Genomic DNA, 17100 nt, shown 5'->3' with positions numbered 1-17100 from the left:
TAAAATGAACCCACATTCCACATCAAATATAATGTGTGCTCAACAACTCCAGCAAAGCCAAGTTGGAATTGGGAAGGTGGAAGAATGTTACATTTTATAGACATTTAATTAAATGGTCATGAATTTTTATTTTGCAATTTTCATTTGGTATTTTGGGACCAATAATTTCCCCCCTTGGGACCTTCATGGACACTGTTCCCAAACCGCTGGTTGGAGAAAAAAATGGGACCTATTTTTGTTATAAGTAACCTTTTCTACTCCATTCCTGTGTGACCCCTAAGGGAAAATTCTCATCCTGTGGTCTCTATTCCTACACCTGTGGGCAGGGGAACCCATGAGCCTCCCTCCTGTGTCCACCAGCAGGGGGATATCCAAGAGACAAGACAGAGCAATAGTTACATTTATTCCAGGAAAAATTAAATTCCTTCCTCCCCCAACCATGGGACTTAGAAGGGCTGGCTGGAGTTGTTCTTGGAAGAAGATCCTCAGCCCAAGAAAAGTGGGAGCCAGGTATGATAACGGAGGCGGCATTGGTGCTCTGAGGATCAGTCAGTGTGGCCCCCAAGCTGAGCGGTGGAGATGGAGGCAGGTTAGTTGTTCCTCAGGACCATCCGGATCCAGTCCACATATTTGCAAATATTGGTGTAGACCCCTGGGATGCCTTTTTGCCCACAAGGCTCCACAGTCCCCCAGGACACCAGACCCTGAAGGACTCCCCCGCACACCAGGGGGCCTCCAGAGTCACCCTAGAATGCAGAAAGAGAAGAAACACCGAATGAATAAGGGAGAAATCCTGTGCCCATTGTCCTTTCCCCGATCCCCACACCCATTTCCAGGCCTTGAAGACAGAGGTTCCAAGGCTGGTTAGCAGAGAAGAGCACTGCTGTGCTCCCCGTCTTCCCCCCACAACAATGACTGAGCAACCGGGAAGAACGCACTGCACACCATCCCCAGGTGGCCAAGCCCAGGGAAAGCAGGACTCCATAGAAGGTGGCGGAGGGGGTCTCTCAAGGACAATGGCTAGAGCTCTGGCCAATGAGTGAAGACACTATCTTCAGTGACCAATCCCAGCAAAGGAGGTGAGGAACAGGAGTTCTGTAGAGGACGACTGGCTGGGGTCCTGACCAATGAGGGAAAGAGTACCGCCAGCAGTGACCAATCCCAGCAAAGGAAGTCAGGAGCTATAAATGTTCTCTCAGGCACAAAGGCTGGAGCTTTAGCCAGTAGGGTGGGGCAGCCTCCAACCTGGAGGACCCTAGGGAGCAAGGTAGCAGAATTCGAGCGCAGAAGAATCCACCAGTCTCCTTTCCTGCCTCCATCCTAGATCCTCTCACTTCCGCCTGGGCCAACATCAGTTGGAGGACGGTATGGGGAGAGACAACTGGTTACACACCTCACTTCCAAGTCCCTGCCACCTTTTGGCCTTCCCTCGTCTTCTCTTCCTCTCCCTCTCCTGTGCCCCTCCCATCTTTCCTTCTCTGTTCCCTCCCTCCCTCTGTTTTCCACCACCCACCCCTCCTCTCCGACCTCCATCTCCTTGCTCTCCCTGCCTTAACCTGCGCCTCCCCTTTCTGACAACCTCTGTCTGCCCCCCATCCTCCCTGCTCTGTCCCAAACGTCCTCCCTTGAGTGACCACGCATTGCCTACATTCACTCACCTGGCAGGCGTCTGCCCCTTCCGTGCCTATGGCACACACCATGTTGTCCGTGATTCTCCCAGGGAACACAGTCCGGCAGGTCGCACTGGAAACGATGGAGACATTCAGGCATTGGAGCAGGTCCGGGAATGGGTCTGGGGGTGGAAGATAGAACCCATAGGGTTTCCCAAAGTTCTCCACTTGGGGGCCACCTCCCTCTACTCAAGAAAGCCAAATATGAGTCTATACCCTGCCCTTTTCCTGTGAACCGCCCCCCCCCCCCACTACAATCTGCAAATATCTAAATTTCAGATTTATGACTTCATTTGATATTGACCCTTGCCCCTGTTCATTGACCCAGTCTCCCGACCTTTAACCTATGACTCTGAGTGCCTTAATTCAAGACACCCTTTGTCTCTCCAACCTCAGAAGCAACGAATCCAGACCCACTTTTCTTCTTAAATTCCAGATGTTGTGACCTTTTACCTTCAATCTTGTTATCTTTAGATCCCAGCTTAACCTCATGTTCCCTCTCTGTGTCCAGACCCCGCATTTCTTGTCTTCTCTTAAACTTCCAAACTCAAGCAATAAGCCATTGGTCCCAGCTCCAAAGTGACTTATGATCCCTGTTTATTTGACCCTAGACCTCATGACCCCTAACCTCTAGGGCTTCCAATCCCAGGCCAGTGATCCCCAATTGAATCCCAGTTTCCACCCTCAGATTATGGCCAGCTTGTGCAACATCTGGATCCCAAGTCCTCAACTCTACAGTGACCTCTAACACTAGAGTCCATGACCCATGACCCCAAGATCTTATTTATAAATGTCTTTTGCTCCAGTCTGATGACCCCTGCCATCACTCTGGCCTCCAGCCACATCCCGACCCATGACTTCTGACTGTATACCCAACCCCTTAACCATTTTGACTCCCAGGATCCCTGGTGCACCATGATCTCTGATCCCAAACCACAATCCTCATGTTTGACCCTAATGCATCCTTCTGCTGAAGTGGCATGAGGCCCTACACCCCAGACTTTGCCCATCCTGAGCCCTGACCCTGATGCCCCCTTACTCCATGGTTGATTGGTGATGCCCCATCCTGAGATCTGGCACTTGGTGCCAGCCGCTGCACAGGTGGTTGGCAGGGGCAGAGGCTGGACACTGCGAGTCAAGCGGACGGGGGTGCCCAGTCGCAGGAGCCGGAGGTCATTGTCATGGTTATGCTGGGCTCCCTGGTAGCCAGGGTGGGTCATGGAGAAGCCGCTGCGCCGTATCTGCTCCGTCCAGTCCAGCCTGCTGAGGCTGTGCTCCCCCAGGCGCACCCAGTACCTGCTGGGGGTCAAGATGGCTCAGTGAGGGTGGGCTGACCCTGGCGCCCAGGCCCTCCAACCTCTCTCCACGGCTCTGCCCCTCAGTGTCTGTCCTTACTCTCTCACAAGCTTGCCCTATCTCCCACCTCTATCACCATCTTTCCATTTCCCATTTGCCTACTTGTGCTCCCCGAGCCCGTGCCTCTCTGCCCCTTCCTGATTCTCTTAGCTGAGGCAGAGACATCCAACTGTCATGCTCACTGCTCTGTTCCCACCACCCAGAGGCTGCCTGGGCTGTCAGCAACGTCAGCTGAAGGAGCGAGGGCGTAACGAGTGAACTCTCTCTGTTCTGTCTCCGAATCAATCCATCTCTTCATGTCTGAGACTTCCCTTTTGAAAAAACCTCAGGGGCGCCTGCGTGGTTCAGTGGGTTAAGCCTCTGCCTTCGGCTCATGTCATGATCTCAGGGTCCTGGGATCAAGTCCCACATGGGGGGGGGGTCTCTGCTCAGCGGGGAGCCTGCTTCCCTTTCTCTCTCTCTGCCTGCCTCTCTGCCTACTTGTGATCTCTCTCTCTGTCAAATAAATAAATAAAATCTTAAAAAAAAAAAAAGAAAAAACCTCAGAGTTTCAGACCTAGAAAGCCCAATCCCCTCATTTACAGATGGGACCACTGAGGCCCAGAGAGGTTGCCCAGACTGGGCATGGCTGGGATGGTGACAGAGGTTATCTAGAAAGGAAAGGGAACACACGGGAATGGGAGTCTGTGGGTGGGTAGGTTCCAGGACCCTTCCTGCCCTCCACCCACCCACCCCGCCTAGCCCAACACAGGCCCATTGTTGTGTAAGTCCTACCCTTTGTCTGACCTCAGACCTTCTTGTTCCAGGACCATCTCCTTACTCTTTGGCTCTCCCTTCTGATCCCAACCCTGAGAGCTCCCCTTCCCACCATCCTTCCTTTGCCTACCCCTGGAAGGGACCACCCAGACAGGAGCTTACCTGCCACTGCAGTGAGCCGCTGTGAGGACCCACCTGCGATCAATGAGGACCCCCCCACAGCGCAGGTTGGTGCTCTCAAACAGCCCCACCTGCCAAGGCTGCGAGTGACGGGCACACTCCTTGCCTTCGGTAATCTTCTCTTTGGCCGGTTGACTGAGCCCTAAGGACAGGGGTGTGGACCAGAGAGATGGGGTCAGAGATCTAGAGATTGGGAGTCAGAGATAGGAAGAGAGATGCAGAGATGAAGACACAGAGAGGTGAGAGAAAGACAGAGCCCCTGAGGGAGTTAGGGACAGGGAGACACAGACCCAGTGACAAATATGAAAAGACCCAACAATGCCCAGAGACACAGAAAGGAAGAGAAAGAGAAAAAGAGAGTTACTTAAAGTTAAGAGGAAGACAGAGACAGAGATACACAGAGAGAAAAAGGACAGAAGCATAGTGACAGGAAGACACAGGAGAGACAGATCAAAAGATAGTGGTGACAGGACCTGGAAAACTGGAGTTGATAGGAGGCACAGAGGTAGCCCCCTGCCCTCCTCTGTGCCAGGTTGGGGGGGACCAGACCTGGACGGGGAGATGGGGCCCCTGTCCCCCTGGGGAACTCACCAGTAACAGAAAGGAGCAGTAGGATGCTGGAACCCAGGATGGCCCGCCTCCAGGTCCTGGGAAATGTGGGCGGAAACTCAGAGATGGCCCTGTCCCTGTCCCTGTCAACCCACCCCATGCTTTGCCCACCCCTCCCACCAGCAAAATGCCAAGAGGACAGGATGCCTGCCTATCCCCCTCTCTGTCTATCTTGGGTGTCACCCCGTTGGTGACCACCTGCCCCCTCCTCACCTTGTCCCTCTGCATACTGAGTCCTCCATGTGGCTGTCACAGTTTCAGCCTGTCTGTCTCTGCTGTCTGTCCACTACCTGCCCGTCCTGTCATCCACCTGCCACGCTGCCGGTCAACTCTCCCACTGTCCACCTGGCTTCTCAGCCAGCTGTCATGCTGCCCCACCTGTCCCCCTCCTTCTGTCTGTCTGTCCCAGACCGGCAGCTGACACAGCTTTTAACTCTCTTTGTCCCAGCCCATGCAATTTCCGGGTTGAGGGAAGGGGACCAGGAAGACATGGGGTGGGGCACCCTCTAATCCTATAGAAATGCTTCTCAGCTAATGGCACCTAATTGAGCTTTAAAACTAAATGGAGGGGAGCAGGGTAAGGGACCAGGATGGTTGTTGGGGGGGGACCCGACCCCACTTCTTCTCCCCTCCTGTCCAAGCCAGCACCCATGACTCAAGGTGATCTGGGAGCTGGGTTCAGAAATCCCCATTCCCGGTGAGGAAGGCTCAGGGGGGGTGGGGTGCCAACACCCAGGCCCCTCCCCACCTGGTGCAGGGAATACGCAGGAGGGTGAGTGGCTAAGAGCTCAGAACCCTGGAACGGAGAGACAGGGAAAGCAAGAACAGAGAGAGACCAGATAGAGAAGAGAAGGAAGAGATTTCAAAATCGGTGATCAGGAAGAGACTGAAGAGGTTTCCAAACTGGAGTTGATTCTAATTGAATTTTCTCAACACAGTCCACCCTGTTGCCTGCAGAGAATCCCACTATCTGTGTGGGGTCGGTTTATCTCATTCCATGAAAGTTTCTGGTTTTTGTTTGTTTGTTTGTTTGGTTTTTTTTTTTCTGCATGAAGGCTTCCACTGAGAAAAAAAGGGACAGGGGACCTAGGGAGAACCAGGGACAAGACAATCTGTGCTGTCTTCTGCTTTTGATTTGCTTTGAGACACCGCCTAACTCAAACCCTCTCTACTTCTGGATTTCTGGGGCTCTGTGCGTTTACTGAAATGCAATTTACATGTAATAAAATTCACCCGCAGCTCCAGTCCGGAGCTACCCTCTGGACACACACCAGCACTGCCAGGTTTCAAGAGAAGCTGGAAATTTAAATTTATGGTAAGACATTTCCTGATTTTAAAATACTGGCAGGGGCGCCTGACTGGCTCAGTCAGTAGAGCATGCCAACTCTTGATCTTAGGGTTCGAAGTTCAAACCCCACGTTGGGTATAGAAATTACTTACAAATAATAAGAAATCTATAAAATAAAATATTGGCAAAAAACCCCAAACCTATGGCTCCCATACAGATATCTCCCTCTTACTCTTTCTCTCCCCCACTTTCTCATCTTCTCTTTCTGCCTCTACTTTTTTTTTTTTTTAAGATTTTATTTATTTATTTGACAGAGAAAGACTCAGCGGGAGAGGGAACACAAGCAGGGGGAGTGGGAGAGGGAGAAGCAGGCTTCCCGCTGAGCAGGGAACCCGTTGAGGGACTTGATCCCAGGACCTTGAGATCATGACCTGGGCGGAAGACAGAGGCTTAACCCCCTGAGCCACCCAGGCACCCCGAGCCTCTACTTTTTTAAAGTAAAACTCACATAACATAAAACTTAGCACTTGAACCATTTTCAAGTTCACAACTCAGTGAATTCCAGCGCATTCGACACACTGTGCCAACATCACCACAATCTAATTCCAGGACATTTTCTTCCCCCCCCAGAAGAGACTCCATACCCATTAGGCTGATGTCTATCCCATGATGAATGGTAAACAAAATGTGGTCTTTCCGGGGGCGTCTGGGTGGATCAGTGGGTTAAAGCCTCAGGTCATGATCTCAGGTCCTGGGATCGAGAGCCCCACATCAGGCTCTCTGCTCAGCGGGGAGCCTGCTTCCCCCTCTTTCTCTGGCTGCCTCTCTGCCTACTTGTAATCTCTGTCTGTCAAATAAATAAATAAAAAATCTTAAAAAAAAAATGTGGTCTTTCCGGACCAGGGGATATTATTCAGCTGGAAAAAGGAGTGAAGCACTGATAACTGCCACAATGTGGATGAACTTTGAAAACCGTGTACCCGGTGAAAGAGGTCAGTCACAAAGGCCACATCTTGTATGATCCCATGGATGTGAAATGTCCAGAACAGGCACATTCACCAGGATAAAAGGCAGGTTGGTGGTGTCGGGGCTCTAGGGAGTGGGGAGTGGCTACTTAGTGGTTCTCTTTTGACACACAGTTGCAGCTTGTGGCTTCTGGAGAAAGTCAATCCCTTCTTTTGTAGCTGGAGGCTTCAAGAGGGCATGGACTGGCTCACAGCCTCACGCTCACACCTCCCGGGCTCAGCGCAAGCTCCGAGCACCTTCGCCACCTTCCCTGGGAAGCCCCCCAGAGCTCTCAAGTGCTGAGCTCCGTACTTGACTCCCGGGCATCATTGTAAGCTTGAAATGCAGCCTGTTCCCAAGAGAGGACTCAGCTATGCTGACACCTGGGGCGAGGGCCCACAGCATGGAGACCATCACCATGTGGAACCTGAGGCAGGACTAGATTAAAATCACTCGCCCACAGTCACGCAGCTGGTAAGTGCCAGAGCCAGAGTTTGAACTCAAACAGGCTGTCTCCAGAGCCTGTATCATTAATCATTGTCCAGAGATGTGGATGGACAGATGAACGGCTCACTGACTAAGTACAGGGGTGAAGAGAGGAATGTAGGAATGTTCCTACAGTTTCCAAAGTAGGATAGCTTTTGGAATCCTACAGACTGGGCTGAAACTTCAGTTCATGCCATGGTTCACTGGGGGACCATCAGGCTTTGGCTCGACCTCAGTTTGTTCATCTGAAAGATGGGGCTGCGAGGCAGCTCCCTGTCCACACACCACTTCCTCTTGGGATTGTCAAACAAGGCAACAAAACATGGGTGAGGATATCAGGTACATTAACTGGAGACAGTCTCAAAATAACCCTTCCCATTTTCTTTCTGGAGAAGGAATTTTCAAAGCTGACTTACATGACAGAATCTTTTGTTCTCAGATGTGAAGAACTTTTTTTTCTCAGTTATGGCTTGGTGCTGTACTTTGTCTTCTGTCTCTATCTCTATACCTCTCTCTCTCCTATTTCTCTGTCCCATTCATTCACTCATGCATTCACTCAACAAACATTTCGAGATGCCCTGTGTGCCTTTCTACTGGGTGACACTGGGACCACAGAGTCACATAAAAACCAGTAGCCCCCACCCCTCTCAGAGCCTGCCCTCCTTTCTCTTCCATCCTTTCCAGCCAAACTTATCCATGGAAATCTACTCACCGTTTGCGCCCATGGCTTGTGGTCTTTTTGGGTCTCTGGAGACTTCCATGTTGGGCAATCCCGTGGTCTCCTGGTCTTCACCTTACTCAGCCTTCAGGCAGCCTTCCACGTGGCCTGCTCCTTCCTCCTTCATGCATTTCTGGTTTCCCTCCCACTTTTTGCCTCTCAGTTATGAATAGGCCTTTTTTCCTCCCCCAGTGACTTTACAAACAAGGGCGTTCCCAGGGCCCATCCTAAGCCTTCTTCTTGGCATTGACTGCATACACAGGACAGTTTCACATGTCACCTGGGGTGGGGTGGTTCTTAGTCTCTCCCGGCTTCAGGTCTGTGCATCCAACAGCTCCCCAACTGTCCCACCAACCTGTTCTCAGACCCTACTCACTCCATCTTGTATCCCTACCACTCATCCGGTCCTCTGCTCTGGATCCTTGGGACACTGATTCTCCCTAGGATTCAGTGTCCCTTCTTCTGAGACATCCCATCCCAACACTGCCACTGCCACTAACTGCTCCCTGGCTCCTGGCCCCAAAATCTGCATCCAGAGGTCTGGCCCTCTGCAGCCTTTGGTGTCTTGCATGGCAGGGGGAGGGAAAGACATTAGCAGTCTCCACGCTGAGCCCAGAGCCTGCCAGGGCTCCATCTCAAGACCCTGAGATCGTGACCTGAGTCGAAATCCTCTTTTAACCCTACCAGAATTTATGCTGCTTTGGTGACTCTTGGAGAAAAAAGCAGTCTAGTTGCCAAGAGAACCAACAGTGTGATTAGAGGGTTGTAACTTTCAGGTCCCTCCCCGCACCCCCCAACCCCCAGCCCAGAACTCCTGAGCTGGGAAGAGGCACACAGATAGGTCTGGGCATAGACATGCTACCCAGGGCCACCTGATGGAAGCCCCCAGCCTCATACCTCTGTTCTTGAAGGCCAACTATGGAAGCTTCTGACTTGGGTCAGTTATGTCTACAGCAGACGCAGATCTCAGCAAATGTAGTGCCAAGCAGCATGACTCCAAATGCATGTTTGCCAGCAGACAACAGGGCCAGTGAGCAGGACAGCACGATGAGAAAGACCCTGTGGTGGTCATCTAGATGCCTGTTCACAGTGCCAACTGTGGTCACCCCACAGAGTCAGGAGGGACCCTGTGGTGTGTGTGGGGCATGTCAGTCTTGACATGTGGGCTAAACTTCAGATGGAGGAGTCCATCCTCTTTCTGTGGGGTGCCTACAACATTATCCTTCACTATCTCTCCTCCAAAAATCCTGATCTGGGCCTCCCTCCCTGTCTACCCACCCACAGTCTGTCTGCTTCTTTTGTCTTGTCATTGAATCTGTTAGAATGGAAGCTTGGGTTTGTATGCTCATTGCCCCTGTGATAATGTGATTCAGGGTAAGAAGTACATTTTTGGGGGCGCCTGGGTGGCTCAGTGGGTTAAGCCTCTGTGTTTGGCTCAGGTCATGATCTCAGGGTCCTGGGACTGAGTCCCTCATTGGGCTCTCTGCTTAGTGGGGAACCTGTTTCTCCGCTCTCTCTGCCTGCCTCTCTGCGTGCTTGTGATCTCTCTCTCTCTCTCTCTCTGTCAAATAGATAAATAAAATCTTTTTTTTTTTAAAGTATGTTTTTGGTCTAAGTCCTCATTCCCAGCAAAGTCCAAAACTCTTGGAATTTCCTAAGAAAGAAAAAAAAGTGTCTTTTGTCATGTGAATGTGCCTAAGAATGAGAGGGGATGGGGGCTGCAGGTGGACTCATCACCAATAGACAATGAGTTAATTAATGTGCCTATGCAGGGATGCCCCCGCAAACACCCAAAAGGAGGAGGCTGCAGAGAGCTTTCAGGTGGTTGAAGGTGTGGAGAGAATGGCGCACCAGACAGGTCAAGGAAGCTCCTTGACAGATCTTGCCCTACGCATCTCTTTCCGCCTGGATGCTCTGAGTTTCATCCTTCTACAGTAAACCAATAATCAAGTCAGTAAAATATTTCTCTGAGTTCTGTGAGGCGCTCTGGCAAATTAATTAAACCCAAGGAGGAGGTCGTGGAACCCTCCAGTCTGTATAGCACTTGGCCAGGACAGGTAAAGAACTTGGATTTGAGACTGGCATCTGAAGGCAAGGGGCGTGGGCAGTCTTGCCGGACTGAGCCCGTCACCTACACATGCAATCTGACACTACCTCCTGGTAGATAGTGTAGTTACCATGAATTGTGGGACAACTGCTTGATGGTGTTGGAGAACCCCACCCCCACACACTGGGATTAGGTATGAGACCAATATCTCTATTAGGCTCGAAAGTCCAGCCCAGCCCCTCATAAAAGGACTCCCAGTAGGGGAAGTGGCTGAGCTTGGCCTGGACCCTTCAGACAAGAGGGGCCTTGTCTAAGAGAGCCTAAGTCTAGTCTAGGAGCTGACGTTTTCCCACCTGGCACCTTGGGAGGGAAAAAAAAACCCACAAAACCAAGGGCTTGGCATGCCAGGCCAATGCTGGGAAGCGTGGTTATGCCTCTGACACACTCCTTTTCTCCAGGATTTCAGTCCCTTCTCCAGTCTTTTCCAAAAGACTTTTCTAGTCCCTCCCTCAACAACCACCAGTTTTCCTAATCCCTCCCACGCAGGATCCCATTGTTATTAAAATTCCCCTGAGCAAAAACAGGAAGAGGAGAGCAAGTGGGTGCAAAATCCCAGGAGAGGGAGGGAGGCGGAGGGGCGCGTGAGAAGCCTGGCCACCTGGCTAGCCTTCCCGAATGAAGGTGTTGTTGGCAGGCAGAATCTCCAACTCAGGTATGTCATTATTTTTTGTTCCGCAGGAAAGATTGGGGCGGCCTCCTCCCGTTTTCCCAAATCCCCAGCTGGCTGCTCCCAAGTCTTCCAAGGCTGGCTGCTCTGGCTCGGGGGCCTTGGAGACAAATCATCATAACAATTTTGTCCATGAGAACAATGACCGCTCTAATGGGAGCACCGCTCAGTAATCACTCGCTCAGTGCCAGGTGCTCTGTGTGCTTATCACATATTAATGCAATTAGTCCTCCCAAAACCCCTCTCACTACGTAGGTGCTATTTAAAAAAAGAATATATTTAGATCTAAAGCCTCGGGTGTGGAGAGAGGAATTCGCTGGTGGCACATTGTTGTGAGTGATATGTGCAAGTCCCTCTTTGTTTTCCTTATTCCCTTATTCCCTTTGTCTCCTTCCCCTTCTGCTATTGTCCTCACCATTGTGTGTCTTTGCTGTTTCTTTGGTACTGTGTGTTCCTGCTGATGAGGGAACAGAAGGCCGGCTCAGGACAAAGCACAGGCTGACAACCGGCAACCTTCCCCCACCCCCACTCCTCGGTGGGACATATGTGACCTTCTTTAGGAATCTCCCAACTAAATGTTAATTAATACCTTGCTAGAGGGAAAGACCTTGACAGGGCCTCGAGGTCTCCCTGTATCTTGTAGGTCCTCTTTAGCAATGAAAGTTCTTTTGAAACCTCCCTTTTTCCTTACCTCCCCCAACCCCACCGTACATAACCTGCCACCCCTCACAACCCCAGTGCAGCAGCTCTTTGCCCACGGGTCCTGTCCCAGGCTTTAATAAACCACCATTTTGCACCAAGGATGTCTCAAGAATTCTTTCCTGGTGGTCGGCTCCAGACTGCACCCCACTGAACCTCCCCTGTATTCTAAAACTACATCACTGCTGCTGTCTTTGTTACTATCCTTTGCTATTGTTTCTTATTACTGTATCTTTGCTCTTATCTTTGTTGCTATGTATCCTTTGATACATAGTATGTATACTACACATACTGTGTATTACATAGTAATGTAACAAAGGATACATAGTATGTATGGTATACATTCTTTGTGTATATCCTTTGTTAAAGATACATAGTATATATAGTATACATACTATGTATCCTTTGTTACATACCCTTAATTAATGTGTACTTTCTGCTCTTGGGTTTTTTACTGCACAGCTTTTTAAACACTATGATGTGAGTCACATAAAATTTTACATTTTTAAAAATTAAAAAGGTAAAGTTAAATACACGTAAGTAAAGTTCACCATTTAAGGTGCATAGTTTAGTAGCACTTAATACATTCACGGTGTTGTATATTTTTTCTATTAGCATGCATTCTTACCAACTATATTTTATGTGCAAAGTGCTGTGTAGAGTTCTGTGTAGTATGAATTTATGTCCGCAGTATTGTGGTATACAGGTTTTCATTTTTAAGTTCAGAACTATGCTTTTGTTTTCATTTTTAAAGAAGGCATTATTTACATAAATTAAAATCCATTCATATGAGGCGTTCCATTTGATGAATTTCAGAAACTGGACACTATCAGGCAACCTCCACGATAATCAAAACATAGAACAGTACCTCTCACCTTCCTGCCCATCCTTAGGCTGCCCTGCACTCCTTCTGCAAAAGCTCTCCCTCCCTCTTCTATCCCCAGGCTACCACTGATCTACATTCTGCCACTATGGTTTTGCCTTTTTCAGACCATCACATAAATGTTTGGCTTCTCTCACTAATATAATGCATATCAGAATCACCCATGTTTTTGCATTTTCCTGACAAGAGTTCATTGCTTTTTATTGCTGTGCAGTATCCCACGGTGCTGATGTACAACAGCCCACATCCATTCACCAGTTGTTGGATATCTGGGTTGCTTCCAGTTTCTGGGTTATTCCAAGTAATGTTGATGTAAACATGCATGTACACATCATTGTGTGGGCATATGTTTTCATTTCTCTTAGCCAAACACCTAGGAGTGGCACTGCAGGATTCATATGATGTGTATGTTTAACTCTATAAGAAATTGCCCAATGTTTTCGGAAGTGGTTATCCCACTTTGCATTGCCACCAATAGCGTATAAGCCTTCCAGTGCCCCACATCTTTGCCAACACTTAATATTGTCAGTCTTTTTAATTTTCACCATTGATTGGTACCAAGCACTGTACCTTTAAGATTCCGATCACATGTGCATCTAATCTGTTGCTTGCAAGTGCTGTGTCATGGCCATCCATAGGGCTCTCCACCTTCTCCTGACATCTACCCCCCTCCCCATCCCACCATGAGTGGGTGCTCAGTTTTCCTCTAATTCCCAGCACAACAAAGAGATGAGTGACAGACACTTCATGCTTGCCTCTTTGTGATCTCCATGATCATTGCCCTAGGATAGACCTCAGGAGTGGCACTTCTGGGTCCTAGGGTGTACATAGACCTAATTCAGCCAAGGATTGCCAAATTGCCTTCCAAGATAACTGGACAATGTCTGTTCATACCAGCTGTGCGCTCAAGTATTGTTTCTGCATCCCTGCCAATACATGAGTTACTTCACTTTAAAGATTTCTAATCCATCTAATAAACATAAAGGGATTGTTACTTGCTTTTGTATTTCTTAGATGACTAACGAGTACGTACACCTTTCATCTTACCTTCCTGTTTGTTTCCTCTCCAAATCCATTCACAGCCTTGAGTGTCCTTCTTGTTTATGTGCAGGATTTCCTTGTACATTTTATTTTATTTAAAGATTTTATTTATTTATTTGAGAGAGAGAATGAGAGAGATAGAGAGAGCATGGGAGGAGGGAGGGTCAGAGGGATCATCAGACTCCCCACTGAGCAGGGAGCCTGATGCGGGACTGGATCCTGGAACTCCAGGATTATGACCTGAGCTGAAGACAGTTGCTTAACCAACTGAGCCACCCAGGCACCATCCTTGCACATTTTAGATACCAATGCCAGGTCAGTATTACACTTTGCAAGTATCTCCACCCATTGATTTACTTTGTCCTTGTTGTCTTTTGTTGAACAGAAAATCCTTCATCAAATTAAACAATTTTTGCCTTATGATTAGTCCATCTGAACTTTTAAAGTCTTTCCTCACCCCTGAAGCACAAAAATGTTCTCTTCCATTATCTTCCATTAGCTTTATGGTTTGACCCTTAGCTTTTGGGTCTTTATGCAATTTGGTGTTAAGTACCAGTGTTATACCCATTTGAGTGATAGGAAAACTGAGGCATGGAGAAAGTAAGTCACGGGGTTAAGTAAGTGGCAGAGCTGGAGTTCACACCCAGGCAGCCTGGCCTCAGAAACTCTGTTCCAGCTGCTACTTCATGCTGCTTTCCCACGGAATGAGAAGTTGATGTGGGCAGGCTTTAAATGCCAATCATCCTCCTAACATCCCTGAGCAGTAGGTCCTGTTAGTACCAGAGAAGGAAACAGAGACTCCCCAAAAGCTAGTTTCTTCCATCCAAAACCAGATCCTTCAGACTCCACTCTCTGTGCTTTTATTTATTTATTTATTTTTAATTTATTTTTAAGTAATCTCTACATCCGGTGTGGGGCTTGAACTCACAACCCCAAGATAAGAATCTCATGCTCAACGAACTGAGCCAGCCAGGAGTCCCCAGCCTGTGTGTGTGCTTTTAAACACTAAACTACAGTTTCCCCTATAGGAACTGAGGGCTGTGGACACCGAAGGATGATGGCTTCCTCCTTTAGAGAGATTACTTCTGTTCTTTGCACAAGTGGATCCCTCTCACTTTTTTAGGTCTTCAGCCAAATGCCCCCTCCTCCGAGAAGCCCTCACTGACTTCCTGTGAGAAACAGCCTACCCTCTAATTGTCTAACACGAAACCCCTTTAGATCCTTCATGGATAAATTTATTATCACATAGAAATCATCACAATTCGCAGTTATTTAGTTTAGTTTTTATTTATTTATTTTTCTGTAAATCCCCTGAGGGCAGAGTTTGTTTGCTTATTTATTTATTTATTTATTTTTAAGATTTTATTTATTTATTTGACAGAGACAGGCACAGCAAGAGAGGGAACACAAGCAGGGGGAGTGGGAGAGGGAGAAGCAGGCTTTCCGGGTGCAGGCAGCCCTATGTGGGGCTTCATCCCAGGACCCCAGGATCATGACCTGAGCCGATGGCAGCCGATTAAGGACTGAGCCACCGAGGCGCCTCGAGGGCAGAGTTTATTGCCACTTGACTGATAAATAGTTCAAAACAAAAACTCCCAGTATTTCTCTGCATCTCTTCCTAACGAAATTTCCCCAGTTTCAGTAAACGGCAGCTCCATTTAGTATGCGGTTGCTCAGGCTGAAGCATTGAGGTTTCCTTGGCTGTCTTTTCTCTCACATTCCTCATCTGATGTCAGCACTGTCCAACAATCTCTTCAAGAAGATCCAGAATCTGCCCCCCTTAACTCCCCTGAGAACATCACCTGGTCCAAGAAACTTCACCTCCTGCCTGAGCTCCTGAAGCGCAGTCACCTCCACATCAACCTCTTCACCATCGTCCCAACCATCAGATGTGCCAGGCCGGCTCCTGCCTCAGGGCCTTTGCATGTGTATTCTCTGCATGGGGTGCTGCTCCCCAGATGTGCACTTGGCTCTCTCCCTTTATCTTTCCAGTGTTTTTGTTTGTTTGTTTTATTTTTTGTTTTTTAATGTCACCACCTAAGGTCTCTTCCCCAGACCAACCTATTTAAAATAGCAATTCTGGGGCATCTGGCTGGCTCAGTCGGTAGAGCATGTGACTTGATCTCAGGGTCATGATTGCAAGCGTCATGCCGGGCATGGAATTTACATAGAAAATAAAATAACTCCATTCACTCTCCCTACCCAACATTCCTTATCCTTTATCTCTGCTTTTTTGCCATGGTTCACACTGCCACTTCAGTCTATCTCCTTGTTTTTTAATTGTGTCTCCTTTCAAAGAACACGAGCTCTATGAGGCAGAAGTTTTATCTAATTAATTGTTTAGCAGCTGTGCCTGCAACAGTGCCTAGCTTGTGGTAAGTGCTGGTATTTGGTAAATAAAGTATTTACCAACACCAATACAACAAATAAAGTATTACCAACACCCAGGAGGGTGCCTACAGATGGTCACCACAGAACAAATGCTGAAAAAAAGTAACTTTTTTGTTGTTGTTGTTTTTAAGTAAGCTCTGTGCCCAGCGTGGGGTTTGAACTCAGGACCCTGAGATCAAGAGTCATATGCTCTACCAGCTGCGCCACCCAGGCACCCCAAAGGTAACACTTTTTAGACACTGAAAATTTGAGGGATTGTTGTTGACACCCTAAGGTGATATTCTATAGAGAACCATGCAAGTAAGAATAAGGGTGGAAATGCTTGACATTAATCATAACAGTGCTGTGAGGAGAAATGATGTGCCCCCTTTACAGATGAAATAATATAGAGGGGCACTGAGTTCTGTTTTGTTCAAAGCAGGGACTTGGTGACTTGAGCATTTAATCACTGCATTTGGGGTCACTGAACAAAGGTGCTTGGTGGGGGAGAGAAAAGGACAGGGTACTTGGCAGGTTATAGGGTCTAGACATGGAGACCCCCTGGGTACTGAACCCTAAAACACCAGTCTTGTGTACTATTGATTTTTTGTGGGCATAGGGATTCAGGGACAGGGAATACTGGCAAAATGTGGGATGGGACACTTGGGAGACCCCAAACTATGTAAGAATGAACTTCTATGAGGACTTAGTATTAGCTGTGATGTGATTAATCATTCAGGTGTACCTAGAATATTGTTGGGGCAGATTCTGGACACAAGAGAATATTTTCAGTATGAACTATCCCGGAAGTTTAGAACCTTCTTGAGCACCAAACAGAGAAGTGTCTAGAATGTTGGCAATAAATGAATGTTTGAAGGGGTGTAGAATGTTGTCAAGGACGTTCCATTCACAGGACATGGAATATGGTTGAAATGGGCCAATGGATGCATTAAGGGTGTCCCACAGACAGAACATTCAGATGGCCATCTGGGGTTATGTTGATAGCAGGAGTCGTGGAACATTGTCCAGGTTGGAATGCTGAGGATACCGAGGCGTTTCAGGATGCAGTACCTGGGACACCATGATACTGGGAGTGACTGGATGCTTCTGAAACACGAAACATCCACTGGGATTGGACACATTGAGAACACGGATCGGACACATTGAGAACACGGATCACTGGTTAAGTGGAACTTTGGGAGGGGCCAAGAAGGGCTGGGCTAACGCGGCAAAGGAGTGAGGAAGGCACGCAGGGAGGAAGGAGA

At 48.5% G+C, this 17100-nt stretch overlaps 1 protein-coding gene across 1 annotated transcript; it reads right to left on the bottom strand.

Moving 5' to 3' along the window:
• Nucleotides 1-590: 590 nt before the first annotated feature.
• LOC111160640 (kallikrein related peptidase 12) lies at nt 591-4877 on the bottom strand. Its single transcript, XM_022523868.1, has 6 exons — nt 4785-4877; nt 4554-4609; nt 3945-4104; nt 2710-2969; nt 1659-1792; nt 591-746 (listed from the first exon to the last, which is right to left on the bottom strand). Exons 1-6 carry the CDS (start codon nt 4811-4813, stop codon nt 591-593), a joined length of 795 nt encoding a protein of 264 aa, XP_022379576.1. The 5' UTR covers nt 4814-4877.
• Nucleotides 4878-17100: the final 12223 nt, after the last annotated feature.

Source organism: Enhydra lutris, unplaced genomic scaffold (assembly GCF_002288905.1).
Source record: "Enhydra lutris kenyoni isolate GAN:26980312 unplaced genomic scaffold, ASM228890v2 scaffoldscaffold77, whole genome shotgun sequence".
Lineage (NCBI taxonomy): Eukaryota > Metazoa > Chordata > Mammalia > Carnivora > Mustelidae > Enhydra > Enhydra lutris.
The sequence above is the reverse complement of the archived record's forward strand: the minus strand, read 5'-3'. Positions and strand labels throughout refer to the sequence as shown.

What these genes read in the sequence shown, in the direction of transcription:
- LOC111160640 (XM_022523868.1), bottom strand. Translation starts at nt 4,813, where the DNA reads ATGGAGGACTCAGTATGCAGAGGGACAAG. An exon ending in TCAGTATGCAGAGGGACAAG is followed by an intron (nt 4,610 to 4,784) that starts GTGAGGAGGGGG and finishes CACATTTCCCAG; the next exon opens with GACCTGGAGGCGGGCCATCC. An exon ending in CATCACCAATCAACCATGGA is followed by an intron (nt 1,793 to 2,709) that starts GTAAGGGGGCAT and finishes TTCCACCCCCAG; the next exon opens with ACCCATTCCCGGACCTGCTC.